Raw genomic sequence first — 21,506 nt, forward strand, 5'->3', positions numbered from 1 at the left:
CACTCATACAACCTTTCTTTAGTGCGTGACGTCACGTTACCATGGAAACCAGGTGCTGTATGAGAATGGGAGCCCAAATAATTTCACCTTTACAGTATTGTAAGTTCCAATAGTCACCGCTCGGCGCTCGAACAGTTGACATTATTCTATTCAGCGGACGGTTACAGGTAGTGTTTATACAGGGACATCATTTTATTTTTACTTCAATTTTTATTGTACCTGAGTTTTTGAATGTACTTCACTCCCACCCCTTCTACTATGGAAGTTCCAACTCCACACAGAACCAAGACCGCAGATAGTAAGCAGTACTGAGTTACTGAGTATAGTACGTTCCAGAAATATGTTCGCGTTTTCCAGTGACGAAAGAGCTTTCAATATTGAATCATATTTTCGCACAGGTACTGTCCGTTTGCCTACGTCGCATCCCGATTTCCCCCACCTGCTTCTGCTTCTGCTCGCCCCTCTGTAATAGCTGGGCTGTCTTAGCTCTTTTCTGAAAACATTAATTTCTCTTAGGAATTGGAAGTTTACGTAATATTATACAGCTGTTTAATTTAACTTAAATAAAAGGGCCTCGTTAAGTAATTAACTGTCACGTGATTTCCTCCCTTTCTACAATCCTGCGGCATAACCACTTGGACGGACAGTAGATAGCATGTCTGAGTAATTTTATATTTTCGGGTAGGGCAGAAGTAAAGATTGAATTTACAGTACGTAGATTAGGTACAGAATTATTTCAACATGAGTTACTAGTACGGAAGACGAAACTGGCAATTGGAATTAGATGCAATAGTCTATAGTGCGATAATATGCACAAAAGAACTGAAGCTCGTATCGAAATGAACGGCCACCATTTTCAAAATTGTGTTTAAATATTCATATTATGATTATTTTTCAATTTAACTTCTTTCTCTATATTGTACGCTAATGTGCTGTAGACAGTATAATATACACTGCATAATGAATACGTTCGCATGGATAACTCACTTCGTGAGTAAAAACACTTATTCTTAATACAGTACTGTACTTTGATTAAAGAAAAACCTAATGAAAATTATCAAACTCAAAATCGCGATATTTCCTAGTTTACGTAAATGGATGAACTACTTTTCTTCCTTCCTATACCTAGTAGAGTGATTTGTGTTTTACGCCAGTATCATCGAACTCCAGTCTTGGAGGGGGGAGCAAGCGGTGTTTCCGGTTCTCTAAAGGTATAGACAGGTTAATATTAAAAATGTTAGTAAAATAAAATGATGTCCCTGTATAACTAACCACTGTTTATAACGACTGAAAAGAAAACTTTTTGTATTTTAGAAATACGGTATCGGTAATAATGGAATTAATTCTTAATATGAGATAAAATTGTGTTTTACACGTAAATACGTGAAGTGACACTTCACCTACTTCACCTGAATAACCGCCCTTGGTCTAAAAGTAATTACGTAAAATTCTTCGGAATTGTTGACATAATATTTCATATAATTTAAACGTATTTCTTTGCAGTTCATCTTCTGTATCTGCCATTATTACCTGATCGTCGGCATATACATGTAATTCGTGTTACCCAATTGTGTTTCTTTATTTGTTAAGCAATCGACTAAAAATTGTTCATAATTTTTCTTTGAATTTTAGAGACATTCTGTATGTAACTTGTATGTACATGTCTGCATTGCACCTTAACGATTTTGTATGTATTGCAAACAGTCATGTAACAGACTGTGTCTAAAAAAAGGACGATGTTGTTCGCTTCGGACTCGAATAGCAGCGGACTGCTGACGCTGCGCTGAGGTGTCAACCGTAGATTTAGTTGCATTCCATTCCCACCAGCAATGGACAGCTCCAGCGTTTCATAACCATCGACTTGTAAACTAGCATTGGCAATGTCAATTCTCCAACGACCTTTTTAAAATACAGAGTCTATTGAGAGAATAAGAAACGGTATTATAACAACAGAAGGCGACTACAATGAAAATTACAATAACATGACAGGAAAGCTGGAAGTTTATAAAAGACGTACGTAACCACGCGAATCTTACGTCCTTGAAAGGATTCAATGTAGAGGTACAGGGACATCATTTTATTTTTACTAACATTTTTAGTACCTATTAACTTGGCTATACCTCTGGATCAACGCCGTTTGCTATCCTCTTCCACGACTGGAGATCGATGATACTGACGTAGAGTACAAACAAATCACTTTACTACGTATAGGAGGGAAGAAAAGTAGTTCATCCATTTACGTAAACTAGGAAATATCGCGCTTTCGAGTTTCATAATTTTCATTAGGTTTTTGTTTAAACAAAATACAGTACAGCATTAACAATGAGTATTTTTACTCTCGAACTGAGCTGTCCATATGGACGTATTCATTATGCAGTGTATATTATTCTGTCTATAGCACATTAGCGCACAATATAGAGAATGAAGGTAAATTGAAAAATAATCATAACATGAATATTTAAACACAGTTTTGAAAATGGTGGCCGTTGATTTCGATACAGCCTTCAGTTCTTTTGTGCATATTAACGCACTATAGACTATTGCATCTAATTCCAATTACCAGTTTCGTCTTTCATACTAGTAACTCATGTTGAAATAATTCTGTACCTACTCTATAAAAGATTAGGCCTACCTTGCGTACTGTAAATTCAATCTTCACTTCTGCCCGACCCGCACAGATAAAATTACTCATACATGCTATCTACTGTCCGTCCAAGTGGTTATGCCGCAGGATAAGGGGGGAAATCACGTGACAATTACTTAACGAGGCCTTTTTATTTAAGTTATTTTAAACAGTTGTATAATATTACGTAAACGTCCAATTCCTAACAGAAATTAATGTTTTCAGAAAAGAGCTAAGATAGCCAGCTTTTACAGAGGGGCGAGCAGAAGCAGGTGGGGGAAATCGGGATGCGACGTAGGCAAACGGACAGTACCTGTGCGAAAATATGATTCAATATTGAAAGCTCTTTCGTCACTGAAAAACGCGAACATATTTCTGGAACGTACTATACTCGCTAACTCAGTGCTGTTTACTATATGTGGCCTTGATTCTGTGTGAAGGGGTGGGAGTGAAGTACATTAAAAAACTCAGGTACAATAAAAATTGAAGTAAAAATAAAATGATGTCCCTGTAGTATGTGAATTCGAAGCCTGTAACCAATTGCTTTATTCTAGAACTAGCCGTACCCGTGCGCTCCGCTGCACCCGTTAGAAATAAATATAAAGTAATTACATAATTAAAATAGGACGTTTGATCCAGGGAACATTCGTGTTTGATAGAAGGATAAATCGTTTAATATGTTACTTAATTTAAATTATATTTAAATAATTAAAATGCGATCATTTTGGTCCAGAGAGCACTCATTTGGTGCAATGACAATTCCTTTAACATGTTTCTTAATTTTTATTACATGCAATCATAGTTTAATGAACATTGACATCATTTAGATTTAATATGTATACCTTATTTTACTCGCTATATGTTTCCATTGAATTATGGTAATAACTTAATTTTAACCCTTGTTTTCTACGTATTCAGTAAATGGTTCAGTATGGTTCTGAACCCTTCAAATAACTTATATTATATTATATAAAAAGTGTGTTGATAACGGATGTAACTTACATAAACATTATTTTAAGAAATACAGAAAACGAATGTACAAAATAGCCTATCAAGTTTTCTGTGCATAAGAAGCTATTTTAATCTTACCTGTCCTCAATTCACTCAGAAGTTACTGTAATAACATTATAGCATATGTCCATCTAGAGAAACTACACTTTCAAATGGTGAAATAATAATTAATTATACAAATCTGTTAATTTAGCTTCCGATATTACTTCATACAAACACAGAAACATTCTCTGTAGGCTATCTTTCATAGCTTTCGATTGTTGTTGTCCAAGGCCTCTTATAGACGAAGTCATTTGTTTTTTAATTCATTACACGGCCTTAGATGGCGTTATTTTAATTTTAAAACTCATTTATCTCATTAAATATCAGTCCTATCAAAATTTTTCAGGGAATAAAACTTATTGGAAATTATTTTTAGAGAAACGTTTGTTATGTAATATGTTTCACAAAAATCAATAATAAGCGAGATATTTCGATTTATTTAATTCAGGCCCCTTATAACTCCCCTTTTAAATAATGTATTTCGAATGCCATATAGCCTAAAATCTAAGCTACAACGAACTTAATTTATATTCCAATTTTCATCGAAATCCGCTCATCCATTATCGCGTGAAAAGGTAACAAACATACAGACAGACGGACAGACAGACATACAAACAAAAATTTCAAAAAAGCGATTTTCGGTTTCAGGGTGATTAATTATATATGTTAGGACCAATTATTTTTGGAAAATCGAAAATTACCAGAAAAATTTCGGCTACAGATTTATTATTAGTATAGATATAGATTCGCTGCTTCACTAAGGATATAAGAAGAACAAGACAAAAACAAGGAGGAAAAAAGGAAACACAAGAAGAATAAGGTGATCATAAAAATAAAAATAAAAATAAAAGGAATACATGAGAACATGAGAAACACAAGGAGAACACAAAGAGAACAAGGGGAATACAAGGAAAATAAGGGAAAGTTAAGTAGAACAAGGGGAAGACTATGAGAACAAGGGGAAGTCAAGGGTAAGGAAAGGAGAACAAGAGGATTACAAAGAGAGCAAGGGGATTAGAAGGAGAACAAGGGGAAGACAAGGGAAACACAAGGAGAACAAGGGGAATACAAGGAAAATAGGGGAAAATTAAGAAGAACAAGGGGAAGACTATGAGAACAAGGGGAAGTCAAGGGTAAGGAAAGGAGAACAAGAGGATTACAAAGAGAGCAAGGGGATTAGAAGGAGAACAAGGGGAAGACAAGGGTAAGGAAAGGAGAACAAGAGGATTACAAAGAGAGCAAAGGGATTAGAAGGAGAACAAGGGGAAGACAAGGGTAAGGAAAGAAGAACAAGAGGATTACAAGGAGAGCAAGGGGATTAGAAGGAGAACAAGGGGAAGACAAGGGAAAGGAAAGGAGAACAAGAGGATTACAAGGAAAATAGGGGAAAGTTAAGAAGAACAAGGGGAAGACTATGAGAACAAGGGGAAGTCAAGGGTAAGGAAAGGAGAACAAGAGGATTACAAAGAGAGCAAGGGGATTAGAAGGAGAACAAGGGGAAGACAAGGGTAAGGAAAGGAGAACAAGAGGATTACAAAGAGAGCAAGGGGATTAGAAGGAGAACAAGGGGAAGACAAGGGTAAGGAAAGGAGAACAAGAGGATTACAAAGAGAGCAAGGGGATTAGAAGGAGAACAAGGGGAAGACAAGGGAAAGGAAAGGAGAACAAGAGGATTACAAGGAAAATAGGGGAAAGTTATGAAGAACAAGGGGAAGACTATGAGAGCAAGGGGAAGTCAAGGGTAAGGAAAGGAGAACAAGAGGATTACAAAGAGAGCAAGGGGATTAGAAGGAGAACAAGGGGAAGACAAGGGTAAGGAAAGCAGAACAAGAGGATTACAAAGAGAGCAAGGGGATTAGAAGGAGAACAAGGGGAAGACAAGGGAAACACAAAGAGAACAAGGGGAATACAAGGAAAATAGGGGAAAGTTAAGAAGAACAAGGGGAAGACTATGAGAACAAGGGGAAGTCAAGGGTAAGGAAAGGAGAACAAGAGGATTACAAAGAGAGCAAGGGGATTAGAAGGAGAACAAGGGGAAGACAAGGGTAAGGAAAGGAGAACAAGAGGATTACAAAGAGAGCAAGGGGATTAGAAGGAGAACAAGGGGAAGACAAGGGAAACACAAAGAGAACAAGGGGAATACAAGGAAAATAGGGGAAAGTTAAGAAGAACAAGGGGAAGACTATGAGAACAAGGGGAAGTCAAGGGTAAGGAAAGGAGAACAAGAGGATTACAAAGAGAGCAAGTGGATTAGAAGGAGAACAAGGGGAAGACAAGGGAAAGGAAAGGAGAACTAGAGGATTACAAGGAAAATAGGGGAAAGTTAAGAAGAACAAGGGGAAGACTATGAGAGCAAGGGGAAGTCAAGGGTAAGGAAAGGAGAACAAGAGGATTACAAAGAGAGCAAGGGGATTAGAAGGAGAACAAGGGGAAGACAAGGGAAAGGAAAGGAGAGCAAGGGGAATACAAGGAAAATAGGGGAAAGTTAAGAAGAACAAGGGGAAGACTATGAGAACAAGGGGAAGTCAAGGGTAAGGAAAGGAGAACAAGAGGATTACAAAGAGAGTAAGGGGATTGGAATGAGAACAAGGGGAAGACAAGGGTAAGGAAAGGAGAACAAGATGATTACAAAGAGAGTAAGGGGATTGGAATGAGAACAAGGAGAAGACAAGGGAAAGACATGGGAAACACAAGGAGAACTAGGGAGCAGAATGAAAGAATGGAGAAGACAAGGAAAAGAAGAGAAAGACAAGGAGAAGAAGAATACAAGGATAAGAAGGGGAGTAGAATGAAAACAAATTGAAAACAAGGTGAACAAGAAAAAGACTAAGAAAACAGGGGAAGACAAGGAGAACAGGGTGAATGCAAGGAAAACAAAGGGGACGAGAAGAATAACATGGGGATTACAAGGAGAACAACGAAAAGATAAGGAGAACATGGGGAAAACAAAGAGAACAAGAAAAACACCAGGAGAAAAACAAGGAAACGCAAGGAGATGAAGGGGAACACAAGGAAATGACACGTTGAACAGGGGAAATACAATGAAATGAACAGAAAAAAATTCATTTTTATGTGACGGTCAGACGGGCTCTAAATGCTATTAATTACAGTTACATATAACCTAAAACATTGTAGGCACACTGAGTTTTTTCACGTAAATTATGTGTATTATAAATACATTATAGAATAGTATAATTTTGCTAAAAATATTATTTTTAATAACAATAACAACAATCAACTAACAGAATTCCAGTTACGTTACTTCAAAATCATCATTTCAGTAATCCATTACAAAAATTGATCATATAACATTTTTATTTTTGTAAAACCTATATAACTTTTTATAATCACGTTCTGATGGTTCTCATCTTTCCTTATAGGATTTTCTAGCGCGAATTTGCATAAATTCCGCCATTTTAAACTGTACAAACGCTTATGCTAAGCTGACGAAGTCTCAAACAGGGCAGACTACGATTTTTCTTAGTTTATACTTGGAAGTAGAAGTATATACTTCTTGTTATGCATACAAATAGTAGTTTATACTACCAATCCTAGCATAAACTAAGCACGTCCTTCCACATCAACTTTCTGCTACTCAGGAAAGAATTTACTACGGGTTTTTATACATAAACATCTACAGTACTACAAAAACCTTAGCAACAGGTTTACTTCAACTTTATGCATATCATCCATTTTTTGTCTAGCGCAAATCTCATGGAATTGCCCAGTAGCGATGCCCGGACCCTTCTGCTGATAACGATAAGCTGTCAGCTGACAATTCAGCTGGATCGCAAGGCAGATCAACCGTGTGCAAACAAGATACGCGATGCTTCCTGATTTATCAATATTATTGACGTACGGACTACCCTTGAAAATCTATAAGCGGCCAGTCTTCATACGTAGACTGCCCCTGCTAACAGGGATCAATGGAAGTGGATAAGATAATGCTAGCTCTTGTTTCTACGAATGTATATACAGCTAACTTTGTTTAACTCGTGCGTTAAATATATGCGTGTCTAGGTCAGTTGGTTGAACTCTACATGACAAACTACAATAAAACTTTCTTGAAGCTATAAAAAGGACACTTAAATGTAAAGCAAGCTATAAATTAGTTATAAACGATGAAAGTGCAGTTTTTGCCATTGCATGAAGGTTATGAAATATGGGTTCCGAACAAAAATGATAAGAACTCTACGGCCCGATTGTATAAAACTCCCTGACTAAAGATCAACTTTGATCGAAGATTGAAAAGGGAACCGAGTTCAGACACTTCTTCTATTGTATAAAACTTTTCTGCGATCAAATTTCCTTGGTTCAAATGCAATCTAAGTTCAAGTGAAAAGGATTTGGCAACATCGCATAAACAGGTGAAATACGTGATGCGCGGACCATGTTATACAGGTTTGTTCAGTGTTGCCAATCTAGCGACTTTAACTCTTTTTCAACAACAATTTCTTTTAACTTTTATATTGCTTAAATAGGGATTTAGTGACCTTTTTAGCACCCCATAGTGACAAAATTTAATCTTTCTTTGTTAATAATGAGAAATCTAGCGATTTTACAACTACTTTTTGGCGACTTTCCGTATTACACTCTGTTGGAGACACTGGTTTTTTTTTTGTGTAATGTAAATAATGGCGGACAATAAGAAGAAGGTTGACTCAAGTTGTTGTCATGTTATGGTGTTTGATACTGCTAAACATAATAAAGCTTTATAAAACGACAATTTTCGTTTAGTAATACAGTTAATTGAACATTTATGAATGTACCTATCATATCCATTAATAATTAATGGTTGTTATAAACATAATATAATTATAGAGGTTATGTTATTTGATACTGCTGAACACGATAGGGCCTTATAAAATATAAGAATGTTTGTGCATTAAGGCAAGAAATTGAAAGATATATATATATATATATATATATATATATATAAATGTACCTAACATATCTATTAATATTAATAATAATGGATATTTTATTTGCACAATCTGTCACTCGTATATTTCAAACAGAAAATAAATAACTGAACTTGAATCATCTAACTTAATCGGAGAAATTTCTTCAGTCAAAGTTGACTTTAGTTTGAGACAAATTAATCTCAGATTAGACTTTATGCAACACAAAATTCCAAGTTCAGCTGAAACAAGGATCAATTTAACCTCTGATCTAAGATTAAATGGTTTATACAATCGACCCTACTTGAGCTTGTGGAAATGATTATCTGCGGTGCAGAATGCAGTGGTCCCATTCGCGAATCAAGGCAGGTTAAATTATAGGTTCGCGTAATGTTTACTGTATAACAGATGTGTTTTAAATGGTACTTTCATAACGACCAAACTATAATAACTTTCGCTAATTACATGTGACGTAACTGTATCTTAATGATATACATTAAAGTACTGCTGATCATTATGTTATTGCAACTATCGATTTCCAACTATCGATATTGATTAATATCGTAGGCGCAACATCCCGCAAGCCTTGAGAGCACCAATCCAAAATGCTAGGCGCGAGGTTTGAAAGTGATATTGATCGAATCACTCAAATAAACTTTAATCCAACTTCAAACATTCCACTGGGAGCCATTTCTCAGACAAATTTCACAAACTGCACAATCAACAACAAGTATTTAAAATAAAATAAATTATTTTCATATTAATTTTAATATTATAATAAATTGAGTTAATTTCCTGTGTTTTAATGTGTTGCTTTGAGATTAAAATCTCCAAACTAAGCCCTGCAAAAAAATAAATAAATAAATACGGCGAACACACCTGCCATCTGTTGCACTACTCGAAAACACGCTGAAAAGACAGTCACATTCGTGCCATCTGTTGCAACAGTCGAGAACTCGCTGAAAATACACGCACGCTCACTATTTCATTATCACTAAAGTAACATTTGTAAAAACTCAAAATTTAGACATTTAATTATGGTCGCTTACGCTCGTTTCATAAACATACCTGCGTCTTAATTACTACCATTGTAAGCTCATTGTATAATATACTATATAACTTTATCATGTTCTCTCATTTCTCTCGGCTTGTCGCAATATTTCTCCTTTTACCTCAGGCTCTTAAGACACAAAATTTAACAAAATTACGATAGCCTGAATAACTTCTCTTGGCTGGTATGTTTTGCTCATATATCTGATATTTTTAGCTAAACCTAAGTTGAGCCATACTTGTGATTAAAGGCAGTAAACAATCATTCCATTAACAACCTTACAGGTATAAAAGAACAGCAAAGACGTGATATCACGTAAAATACGTAATTTTATATAGGCTTAGGCCCGTAACACACTTGAAGGGTTTTCGCTAGCGAGAAAGCAGCGAAGAGCCTTCCTTCACACACTTGGCGAGTTCTCGCTATCACAGATCACGCCTCGCTATGATCATCTCTGCACTGCCTTCATGCAGAAAGCATTTATCTGATTACAGTAATCACTCGTTGGGGGAAATATTATAGGTTATGTATTTACGTATATTGTCGTACTTAAATATATAACCTGTAAGTATATTGTCGTACTTTACTAATTACGTACGAACGCTATGTTGAATTCTTAGTATTCAGATGATGAGGAAATGGTGTTACATGAACATATTTTGTTAATGGAAAGAAGAAGTAGGCCTAAAATTAAAGCCAGAAATATCTGAAAATCACATTATATCTTACGAAAATAAGGGCGAGTTTTGGACACTGGTTTCTATTTTGAATGATGATACGTTTAGGCGTTATTTAAGGTCAATGGACCACAGTTTTTTGCCATTCATGATATGATAGAGAATTCTTTGCTTTATTCTAATTAAAATTACGTAAACTGTTAAGACATATAGATACATTATTTCAAATGTTTAATCAATACTATTAAATCTCATCAAAATAAAATATAGCCCTATTTATTTTCAGATAATCTGATATTTGTCTCTAGATTTCTTCTTTAAGTTTCGTGTTTTTATAATTTTCATCCCGTGTATCATATAAATAGGCCTACGGGTGACATTGTACATGTTCGATAAGTTTCTGACTGCAATTATCAGTCATCTTTCCTCATTTTCAAATAAAAACAATATAATTCATCGCCCCTGTGATATCTTTTGCTACATTCAATCGTCATAAAGAGTATAAATGTCAAACATCTTTGATAAATGTGTCAAGAAAATTCGCTGAGCTACCGATTCCAGCGAGAAACTCGCGCGAGGTTTTTGCCTCGAACGAGAATCTCTTCCAGTGTGTGGACGTCCATTTGAATCCATGTTATCAATCTTTGAATTTTCTCGCAACACATTTCTCGCTAGCGAAAACTCTTCAAGTGTGTTACGGGCCTTACTGTGTGTTTTCAGATCACATTCAAAAGGCACGGCTAAAATTGCATATTGCTATCAATTTATTAAGGATGTTTAATTCACTACTTAAAATTAGTATTTTGTAAGTAGACTATGTTGATCGAACTAAATTTTGCAAAACATTTTAGGGCATCCTCCAAAATGAAATATGAGTTTTAGGGGTACTGTGTGTTTTCAGATCACATTCAAAAGGTACGGCTAAAATTGCATATTGCTATCAATTTATTAAGGATGTTTAATTCACTACTTAAAATTAGTATTTTGTAAGTAGACTATGTTGATCGACCTAAATTTTGCAAAACATTTTAGGGCATCCTCCAAAATGAAATATGAGTTTTAGGGGTTTCGTGACACTCAAAATATTGGTAACATCTGTTGTATAATAACATCCTGCAGTAGTTCTTTTTATTGTGAAGGGAGATGTTGAAAATGTCTTTCCGTGAGGGGACAAAACATAAATTTTAAATAATTCCCTTTGCTTCCTGTTGATGAATATCTCTTCTTGTAACATCCTTTTTCAGTTTTTCCTTGACGTGTTATTTTAACGTTTTTCCTGTAATGGAATTGTTATTTTCCCGGAAGAATTATAGCTACTGTCCGTAAACCCTTGCAGGTTCCTATATACAGAGTCTTCTGCTTGTTTCATAATACTGAAGGCTGAATTGTTTACAGTACAGGTGAGCGCCTTCACAAATCACAACATGCTTTATTGAAACGAGTCGCTCAGTCAAGGCTGGTTCACAATAAACCGGGAAAGAGAACCAGAATGAAAACGAGAAGCAGAGGACGTGAATATGAAAATTTTTGATTCACAATAAACCGAGAACGTAGACGACTATGCATATCGATATGCATGTCAATAACGATATGTAAAGTCGATATTACGTATTATGATGTTATTTGTGTATAATTGACCAATGGCGTTCTCTCATGAGTACAAGGCAGCCAACATAAACACAGGTTAACCACTTCGAAATTTCAACTGAAACATTTCATTAGGTACGGTACTGTAATAATGCCCATCCATCGTTATTATCACAACCTGTTTTAAGTCTACCATAACGTAAAATAATTAGAGAAGAAACATTTGTAATAGAACAAAAACGAACACAACAGTAGTTATTGAATTGAAGCATGAATATGTAGTATGTAATACAACCAATACAGTAATAAAATATGATTCACTTACGATCGGTGTCCAAAGATGCAGCTATTGAAAGCCAAGTATTCTCCTTCATTTTCTCATCTTTATACGAGGCGCTCCGCTTATCGTAAACGTGAGGATTTTCCTCAACACTCAATATTAGAATCTCATCAAATAAAACTTGCTCCATGATGCACAGCACAGAACAAAATAATGCATAGCTTATGTCACGGTCTTCTTGCTACAAAATATATGACGACAAAATAGCTTTTAGAGGGCAATAGAATTAATCTAGTGGGCTGTGATCGGAAACGTGAACGCCAAAGTTGAAACTTGGCCAACTCTCCGTTCCCGATCCTAGGTTCCGGCAAGCTTTTCGTTAATTGTGAATGCTCACATTTAAATGTACAAATTGGAACAATTTTACCGTTTTCGTTTTCGTTCCGATTCTCGTTTCCGGCTTATTGTGAACCAGCCTTCAGACCACTTGCAAAAGCTTTACAGTCTAGAAATATTTCGCTGCGTGTATGTGAGCTGTCCAATCATAACTCAAAGTTTTATAATACAGCGAAGAAAATGTAAATACAAATCAATTTAAAAAACACAATATTCATTTCGTAATGGAGATCAGCTTTTGCGTCATAAATATTATTTTCTGAGAGATAACAAGCAATTCAGTAGCCATCCTTCCTAATCATCATTATGTAAAGATGAGGAGCATCGTTTCAATCTGAGTTTTCTCTAGTATTTTCTTCTTCTTCTTCTTCTTCATGGTGTACTCAAAGAACCATTCCTATCACATTAGAATAAAGGCACCTGTCCATCTTCTCCATAGTTTTTAATTTGTCGTGTTATTCTCTTTGTATTGATAAATTTGTAATTTTTTATTTTTTGTAATATTTTTGCTCCACCAAATAGAATTTAGAGCATTTATTGCTTGTTTTTTTTTTGTAATTCTGTTTTCAATTTCCACTGTATTAACTCCTGAATGGTCTATCTTTATACCTACATAAGTGCATTCAATAGAGGTTCTAATTCTTCTCCATTATCCAACTTTAAATTTTCATTTTCTTCTCCTATATATAAAATATTTAGTTTTCTCTATATTTATGGAAAGTCCCCATTTTTCATATCCTTTTTTTTTTTAGTTTTCTTGCCAGTAGATTTATTTTATTTTTTTAAGTAGGTTATTTTACGACGCTGTATCAACATCTTAGATTATTTAGCGTCTGAATGAGATGAAGGTGATAATGCCGGTGAATTGAGTCTGGGTTCCAGCATCGAAAGTTACTCAGCATTTGCTCAAATTGGGTTGAGGGAAAACCCCGGAAAAAATCCCAACTAGGCAACTTGCCCCGACCGGGATTCGAACCCGAGCCACCTGGTTTCGCGGCCAGACACGCTAACCGTTACTCCACAGGTGTGGACAGTAGATTTATTGAAAGTTAGAATTTATAAAGCAATTATATTACCGGTTGTTCTGTATGGTTGTGAAACTTGGACTCTCGTTTTGAGAGAGGAACAGAGGTTAAGGGTGTTTGAGAATAATATGCTTAGGAAAATATTTGGGGCTAAGAGGGATGAAGTTACAGGAGAATGGAGAAAGTTACACAACACAGAACTGCACGCATGGTATTCTTCACCTGACATAATTAGGAACATTAAATCCAGAAGTTTGAGATGGGCAGGACATGTAGCACGTATGGGGAATCCAGAAATGCATATAGAGTGTTAGTTGGGAGGCTGGAGGGAAAAAGGACCTAGAGACGTAGATGGGAGAATAATATTAAAATAGATTTGAAGGAGATAGGATGAGATGGTAGAGATTGGATCTTGCACAGTATAGGGACCGCTTGCGGGCTTATGTGAGGGCGGCAATGAACCTCCGGGTTCCTTAAAAGCTATAAGTAAATAAGTATTATTATTTACTTACTTCCAAATGGTTTTTAAGGAACCCGCAGGTTCATTGCCGCCCTCACATAAGCCCGCCATCGGTCTCTATCCTGTGCAAGATTGATCCACTCTACCATCATATCCCACCTCCCTCGAATCCATTTTAATATTATCTTCCCATGTACATCTCGGCCTCCCCAAAGGTCTTTTTCCCTCAGGTCTTCCAACTAATACTCTATATGCATTTCTGAATTCGCCTATACGTGCCATATGCCCTGCCCATCTCAAACGTCTGGATTTAATGTTCCTAATTATGTCAGGTGAAGAATACAATGCATGCAGTTCTGCGTTTTGTAATTGTCTCCATTCTCCTGTAACTTCATTCCTCTTAGTCCCAAATATTTTCCTAAGAACCTTATTCTCAAACACTCTTAATCTCTGTTCCTCTCTCGAAGTGAGAGTCCAAGTTTCACAACCATACAGAACAACCGGTAATATAACTGTTTTATAAATTCTAACTTTCAGATGTTTTGAGAGCAGACTGGATGATAAAAGCTTCTCAACCAAATACAGTAGAATCTCTATTATCCGTGGTAATGAAGGGGGTGGAGTGAACGGCTAATCGAAAAAATCGGATAATCCGTACCATAAAAGGTTTTCATAAATTAAGTGCATAATACAGTTTCGTAAATTTCTCCGTGGTCTTTTGTTTTAATACGCTAGGTAGTGGATCAGAAGTTCACTAATTTAATTCTGGTTTTCAACGACCAGTTTTTAATGGTCAAGGAAATTCCTTATGACGGCTGTCTGTGGAAAGATAGGAATAGTACAGGTCTTATGTAGTAGAATTACATACTTATATGAAGTATATTTGTTTTTCGTTAAATCGCGCACAATTGTAATTCCTATCTCATATTGTGATGCGACGTGAACCACAGTTTTTTTCACAAACCACTATTACTATTTCGTAGCACAGCACGTTTTCTTTTGACACCTGTGGAAGACATTTTGCATAGCAGTTAGACGGCACGGCCACTCGAAGAGTAGATCATACTGTGTAAGGGTAAATGTTTGTATAAAAAACACTCTGTAGAAAAAAATTCGTCCTAATATAATGTAGAGTACTTCACATTTTTTTCCGCAGAAAAAAAAGAGAGAGATAGAAAGAGAGGCGGATAATCCACCAATCGGTTAATAGGGTGACGGAAAATCGGGGTTCTACTGTAATAACAGGCATTTCCCATTTTATTCTGCGTTTAATTTCCTCCCGAGTGTCATTTATATTTGTTACTGTTGCTCCAAGATATTTGAATTTTTCCACCTCTTCGAAGGATAAATCTCCAATTTGTAAATAAGTATTATTATTATTATTATTATTATTATTATTATTATTATTATTATTATTATTATTATTATTTTCTTTTAAGAAATGCAGTATGACATTATGAGAAAGTATGTGCCGTTTAATGACACTCGTTTTTAGTGCAGTAAAAGTGCAACATTTCTTAGAGATTTCGTAAAGCGAGGAAGTGACCATGCAGGCAGGCAGGCAGGCAGGCAGGCAATACGTTGTTATCTGGATGGGGAAGGTATGCACTGCACCTAACCGCGTGGCCGGCGAGTGTCAGCGGAATGGACCGACCAGGCGGCCGAGCTGGCGGCGTGAAGCGCAGGTCGGGACTGTGACCGCTGTCTCAGTCAGTGCAGAACAGCTGTTCGGTGCGGCAGCGAGTTATCGATCTCCAGACAGCATGGACACTCACAGGTGAGTAGGAGCTGAACTGCAGCACAAAGCATTGTCAGAGTGCAAGTCGTCCAGCAGTCTCTGCGTTACTCAATCAAGAGCTTGCTCGTGGTGTGCTACTATGATGCATGTTACACTCAAGATTTATGTGTAATTTGTTATGATTGTCGTTGACGCGTTACTGTGAGGTTAACAAATTGCATCGTGCGTTAAATTCCTCTTTGAAATGAGGCTTCTGTCATTGTGATTCACACACAAAGAGAGATTCAATATTTCTTTGCTGCGAAAACTTTTTTTCGTAATTAGGGGTATACAAATTTCTTTATTCTGCGGACAACAAAACATCTTACACATTAAAAAAATCGTATAAAATCTTGTGAAATCCACTATTTCATACATAACTACAAGAAAATATTTAATAATGAACATTTATGTGTACATCTTCCGTAATTCTCTCTGACATATTACTGAAATTACAACAACAACAAAAAAAAAAAATGCACGTGAAGTTCAACACGACGTTTGGGTGAAACTAATTCACGGAATAATAATTTCCAGAGTAGCTCAGTCTGTAGAGCGTTGGTGCTCTAAGCGAAAGGTCCCGGGAGCGATACCCGGCCCCGGAACAATTTTTCCCTTGAAATTATTCCAGTCTGCTTCACAGGAGCTTTACTTGAAAGCTAGATTTGCATAATTCACGGAAAGTTCAGATCATTTTTGAAGTGAAAATCGTCGAATTTATAACCAATACCTTTAAAAGGAAGAACTTCAGTGAGCCACGATAATGTGTACGTAAACAATTTTGCACAAATACAAGAAATGATGCTCAATTTTTTTATGTTTCATTCATGATAAAACACTAATTTTTACTCAATTTGTAGTGTACGTTTGGTCTAGAGAATACACTAGACTTTACAAAAATACTATCGTGACTTACTGAAGTATAACCCTGAAATATTAAACTTCATCTAGGAAGAAACCTTATAAATTCGACGACTTTCACTTCCCAAATCACCTGAACTTCCCATGCGCTAGTCTGATGTTTGTGTGTCATTGTTACAAAAAGTGGTGAAACTAGCGCTGAGGTAGTTCCGGTGATTTCGGAAGTGAAAACAGTTGAATTTATAAGGGATTTTTGGTGGAGAGCAGTTGATCGTATATGCAAAGCATAACAAAACCCTAAAATAGGTACCTCAGCGCTAGTTTAGCCAAAAAGTATTCAATTAGCTTGGAAATTACATTTTAAATTAAAGGTAGAGAAACGAGTTTTACTCTGCATTCATTAAATATGCTGTACATTAATATTCTTATTGAAATCCTAGGAATCTATACATTTAATGGCTACAGGAAATACTGAACAGAGAATATTTATATGTGATTTGCCATATTTTGGATTGAGGTATAATTGAAAAGGCTTCAAAGTGTGTTCCGTGTAAGGTTCACATGAAAACTATTTAGTATCATATCATTGTCATTACAAAAATATGTTATTTCATTGCTGCATAAATACGGTTATAAATCAGAAATAGAGGGATTGAAATTTTATGAAAATATGTTACATACAAAACCAAAAGGGGATAATGAATAAGTGATTATTTTTTCTTGATATTGCATACTGTTTGATCTCGATATACCGTAAAGTGGTATTCATTATGAAAAATTAAACGTAAAAAGGAAAATGTGCAAGTAGATATATCATATATTGTTTCAATAATTTAGATGGAGCAGCATTTTTATTATATGTAACAAATTCCGTTCTATTTTGGTAAATAATAGCATTTTCCATTTGTCTACTAGTTACAGAAATTAATTCCGCAGGTATAATTTTTAACGTCCTTCTAAATGAGATAATCACGAGGTATAATGATACTGGTATTACAGGGTTTCGAAAGTACGAAAGATTTCAAAATCGTCTTTGTTGAGAAGTAAATGTTAATGTTATGTTTTATTTAACGATGCTCGCAACTGCAGAGGTTATATCAGCGTCACCGGTGTGCCGGAATTTTGTCCCATAGGAGTTCTTTTAGGGTACATGTACGTGAACGACCATAAATATTATCAGAAAATGCAAACTCTAAATTTCTATAATTTTATAAGAAAATGAATTCAGATTTTTACAAAAATTACAAGGTACCACAACAAGACTTATTAGAACTTAAATATCTGATAAAAGTATAAAAAAGAGTTACTAATAATATTTTTCAAACCAGTTTTATCAAAGTATGAAAAAAAATCTGCAGTTACATCATTTGGCAACCATAACACTATTATGGTCTCTCTGACATCTTTAATATTTTTCCTGCATGTAGTAAACACTTATTTCTGAAAGTAGACTACTCTCAGACATGTAGAGTTGTTTATTTTAATACAATAATTTTTTTATTTTTCGTATATAAAATATATTAAAATTTACGTAATGTTTTGTGACTTAATTTTTCTATTTTAAAAGAAATAGACATTATTGTAGTCTACCTTTTGCATAAATGCATGTTAAATCAGTGTACAAAATTTCAGAATTCTATCTCTAATGGTTGTGGAGTTATGAAATAATATATTTCAAAATTTTCAAATTTTGGAAAATTTTATTTAAAGTAAAAAGTGAATTCTAAAAAATATTATTAGTAACCTTTTTATACTTTATGAGATACTTAAGTTCTAATAAGTCTTGTTGTGGTACCAATTGTGAGTTCATTTCCTTATACAAATTTTAGAAATTTAGAGCCTGCATTTTCTGATACTATTTGTGGTCGTTCACGTACATATACCCTTTACATTCCAGTAAATCTACTGACATGAGCCTGTCGCATTAAAGCACACTTAAATGCCATCGACCTAGCCCGGGATTGAACCCGCAACTTCGGGCACAGAAGGCCAGCGCTATACCAACTGCGCCAGCCGGGCCGACTTCGAGAAGTAAATTTATAGAACAATAACAATACCATTTATTTTGAAGGAGCGACATAACAATACATTTCTCAGCATTATCACTACAGAAACGAAAACATAATAAATTTTGTTCACGTTATTATGCTATTTTCTCACTGCAGAAGTGTAAGAGCGGCTCAAAGACCTAAATAACGTAATTATCATTTGGCTATTTATACATACTTCGCGCTTTTTTCTGGCTATATCCAGCGTTAAAAATAAAACCTGTTATTAGAATATATCCTGTAGTTGCGTGATACACATGACTCATACGAAGAATAACACAACTCAAATAGCACTATGTTCCCTGGGTAAATTTTACACTCAAGGATGACTATTACTTATGTGTTGTACTATATACGGTTAATAATAAATTGTTGCATGCTGATAAAATTCAATGTCTAGAAAAGCATTAATGTACTGCAGTGCAATTAACTTTTCCTGAAATAATTTTGTCACTAATATAGAAGAACTTTGTATGAGGAAAGAGACATAGACCTACTTTTTATAGAAGTATCAAAGGCAATCATAATACCACAGTCTAGTACAGGGACATCATTTTATTTTTACTAACATTTTTAATATTAACTTGCCTATACCTCTGGATCAACGCCGTTTGTTACCCCCTTCCACGACTCGAGTTCGATCTTACTGGCGTAATATACAAACAAATCACTTCACTAGGTATAGGAGGGAAGAAAAGTAGTTCATCCATTTATGTAAACTAGGAAATATTGCGCTTTTGAGTTTGATCATTTTCATTAGGTTTTTGTTTAATCAAAATACAGTACAGTATTAACAATGAGTGTTTTTACTCACGAACTGAGCTATCCATGTGGACGTATTCATTATGCAGTGTATATTACACTGTCTACAGCACATTAGCGTACAATATAGAGAGTGAAGTTATATTGAAAAATAATCATAATATGGATATTTAAACACATTTTTGAAAATGATGGCCGTTCATTTCGATATAGGCTTCAGTTCTATGTGCATATTATCGCACTATAGACTATTGTACCTAATCCCAATTACCAGTTTCGTTTTTCATACTACTAATAACTCATGTTGAAATAATTCTGTACCTACTCTTTAAAAGACTACCTTACGTACTGTAAATTCAATCTTCACTTCTGCCCGATCCGAAAAGATAAAATTACTCAGACGTGCTATCTACTATCCGTCCAAGTGGTTATGTTGTAGGGTCGTAGAAAAGGAGGAAATCACGTGACAATTAATTACTTAACGAGGCCCTTTTATTTATGTTATTTTAAACAGTTGTATAATATTACGTAGACGTCCAATTTCTAACAAATTAATGTTCTCAGAAAAGAGCTAAGACAGCAAAGCCACTAGCTGGCGAATAAAAGCTGGTGGGGGAAACCGGGATACGACGTAGGCAAATGGACGACAGTAGCTGTGCGAAAATGATTCAATATTGAAAGCTCTTCGTCACTGGAAAACGCGAACATATCTTTGGAACGTACTGTTTACTATGACCGTAACCCTACTATGACTGTATATGCGGCCTTGGATCTGTGTGGAGAACGGTTGAACTTTATTAGTAAAAGGGGTGGGAGTGAAGTACATTCAAAAACTCAGACACAATAAAAATTGAAGTAAAAATAAAATGATGTCCCTGTATATACAGTCACGAAGCTCAATACGTAGTAAATATGCATCCACAGATAGTTGCTAACCACTAGGATCGCCTCATCACAGACAATGCGAAATAGTACCTGCACAGTCTATTCTTCCTAGTACCTTCATAAACTCAAGCTTCGTGACTGTATATACTTGACTGTGATAATACTAAAGCGGATCTTCATTTGTCATGAAAACAAAAGAAGGACGTTGATGTTAAAGGGAAGACAACATACAATATGCAAATCAAAGTAATGGATATTGGGATTTAACATGAGATTCAGTTACTCTCACCCCAGTTCATTTTTTCATTAAAATATTTATATTTATTATAAGAATTAAACTATGAATCAGAATACAATAATAGGCCTGTATTTATTTTTTATTTACTGTTAGAGAAAAACAGCAGTGTTACTAGCTTTATTAATCTTTATTATCAATAATTCTGTTTCATTGATGTGCGCCATGATTCATAACAATGTTACAACTTTTATAACAAATGAGGGCTATATGCTAACGTATATAAAGTGAATTTTATAAAATGTATACGGGGCAGAAGTAATGTAACTGCACATATTGAAGGGTTCAATAGAATACGTTGAAACAAATTAAAAAATCTTATAAGTGTTTGTAACTCAGTGCATGGTTAATTAGAAAATTAGGCTAAAAATTTGCATAGTTTGGCAACAGCGCGTCGCCTGGTTACGTACGGAAGAACACACACATCCGTTTGAATAGCTGAGTTCCATCCCTTAGTCTCTTCAGTAGGGTTATCAGATTTCCTAATGGCAGGAAATAACACGCGTTAATCTTTTTTATTTAATTTGCAAGAAAACAGTCCATTTCATTGAAAAACTGCAAAGGGATCAATCATTCCCTATAATTTTCTCTAATGATGGCTAAAAATCGAAATTGTGCGGATAATACTTATCGGGTAAAACGGTGTTAACTTTAAGGGAAAGTTATTTTCTTCCTGATAAAAGCATTCATTTGTTATTGTTTGGTTCACTCATGAAATAAGCCAGGAGAGAAAGGGGTAGGGTGGCCAGTTCCTTTCCCCCCTCCATTGCATACATCGCTGACTAGTAACATATTCCACTATTAGACTTCAGATGTATACAAAGA

At 35.3% G+C, this 21,506-nt stretch overlaps 1 protein-coding gene across 1 annotated transcript in view; it reads left to right on the plus strand.

The window, feature by feature from the left end:
• The first annotated feature begins 15,684 nt into the window (after window positions 1-15,684).
• Window positions 15,685-21,506, plus strand: part of LOC138714802 (facilitated trehalose transporter Tret1-2 homolog) — a 182,512-nt gene continuing 176,690 nt past the window's right edge. The window contains exon 1 of the mRNA XM_069846950.1: window positions 15,685-15,830. Coding sequence (XP_069703051.1) covers window positions 15,817-15,830 — 14 coding nt within the window. The 5' untranslated portion in view covers window positions 15,685-15,816. The remainder of the gene's footprint in view (window positions 15,831-21,506) is intronic.

The sequence above is a fragment of the Periplaneta americana genome, chromosome 15 (genome assembly GCF_040183065.1).
Source record: "Periplaneta americana isolate PAMFEO1 chromosome 15, P.americana_PAMFEO1_priV1, whole genome shotgun sequence".
Taxonomy (NCBI): domain Eukaryota; kingdom Metazoa; phylum Arthropoda; class Insecta; order Blattodea; family Blattidae; genus Periplaneta; species Periplaneta americana.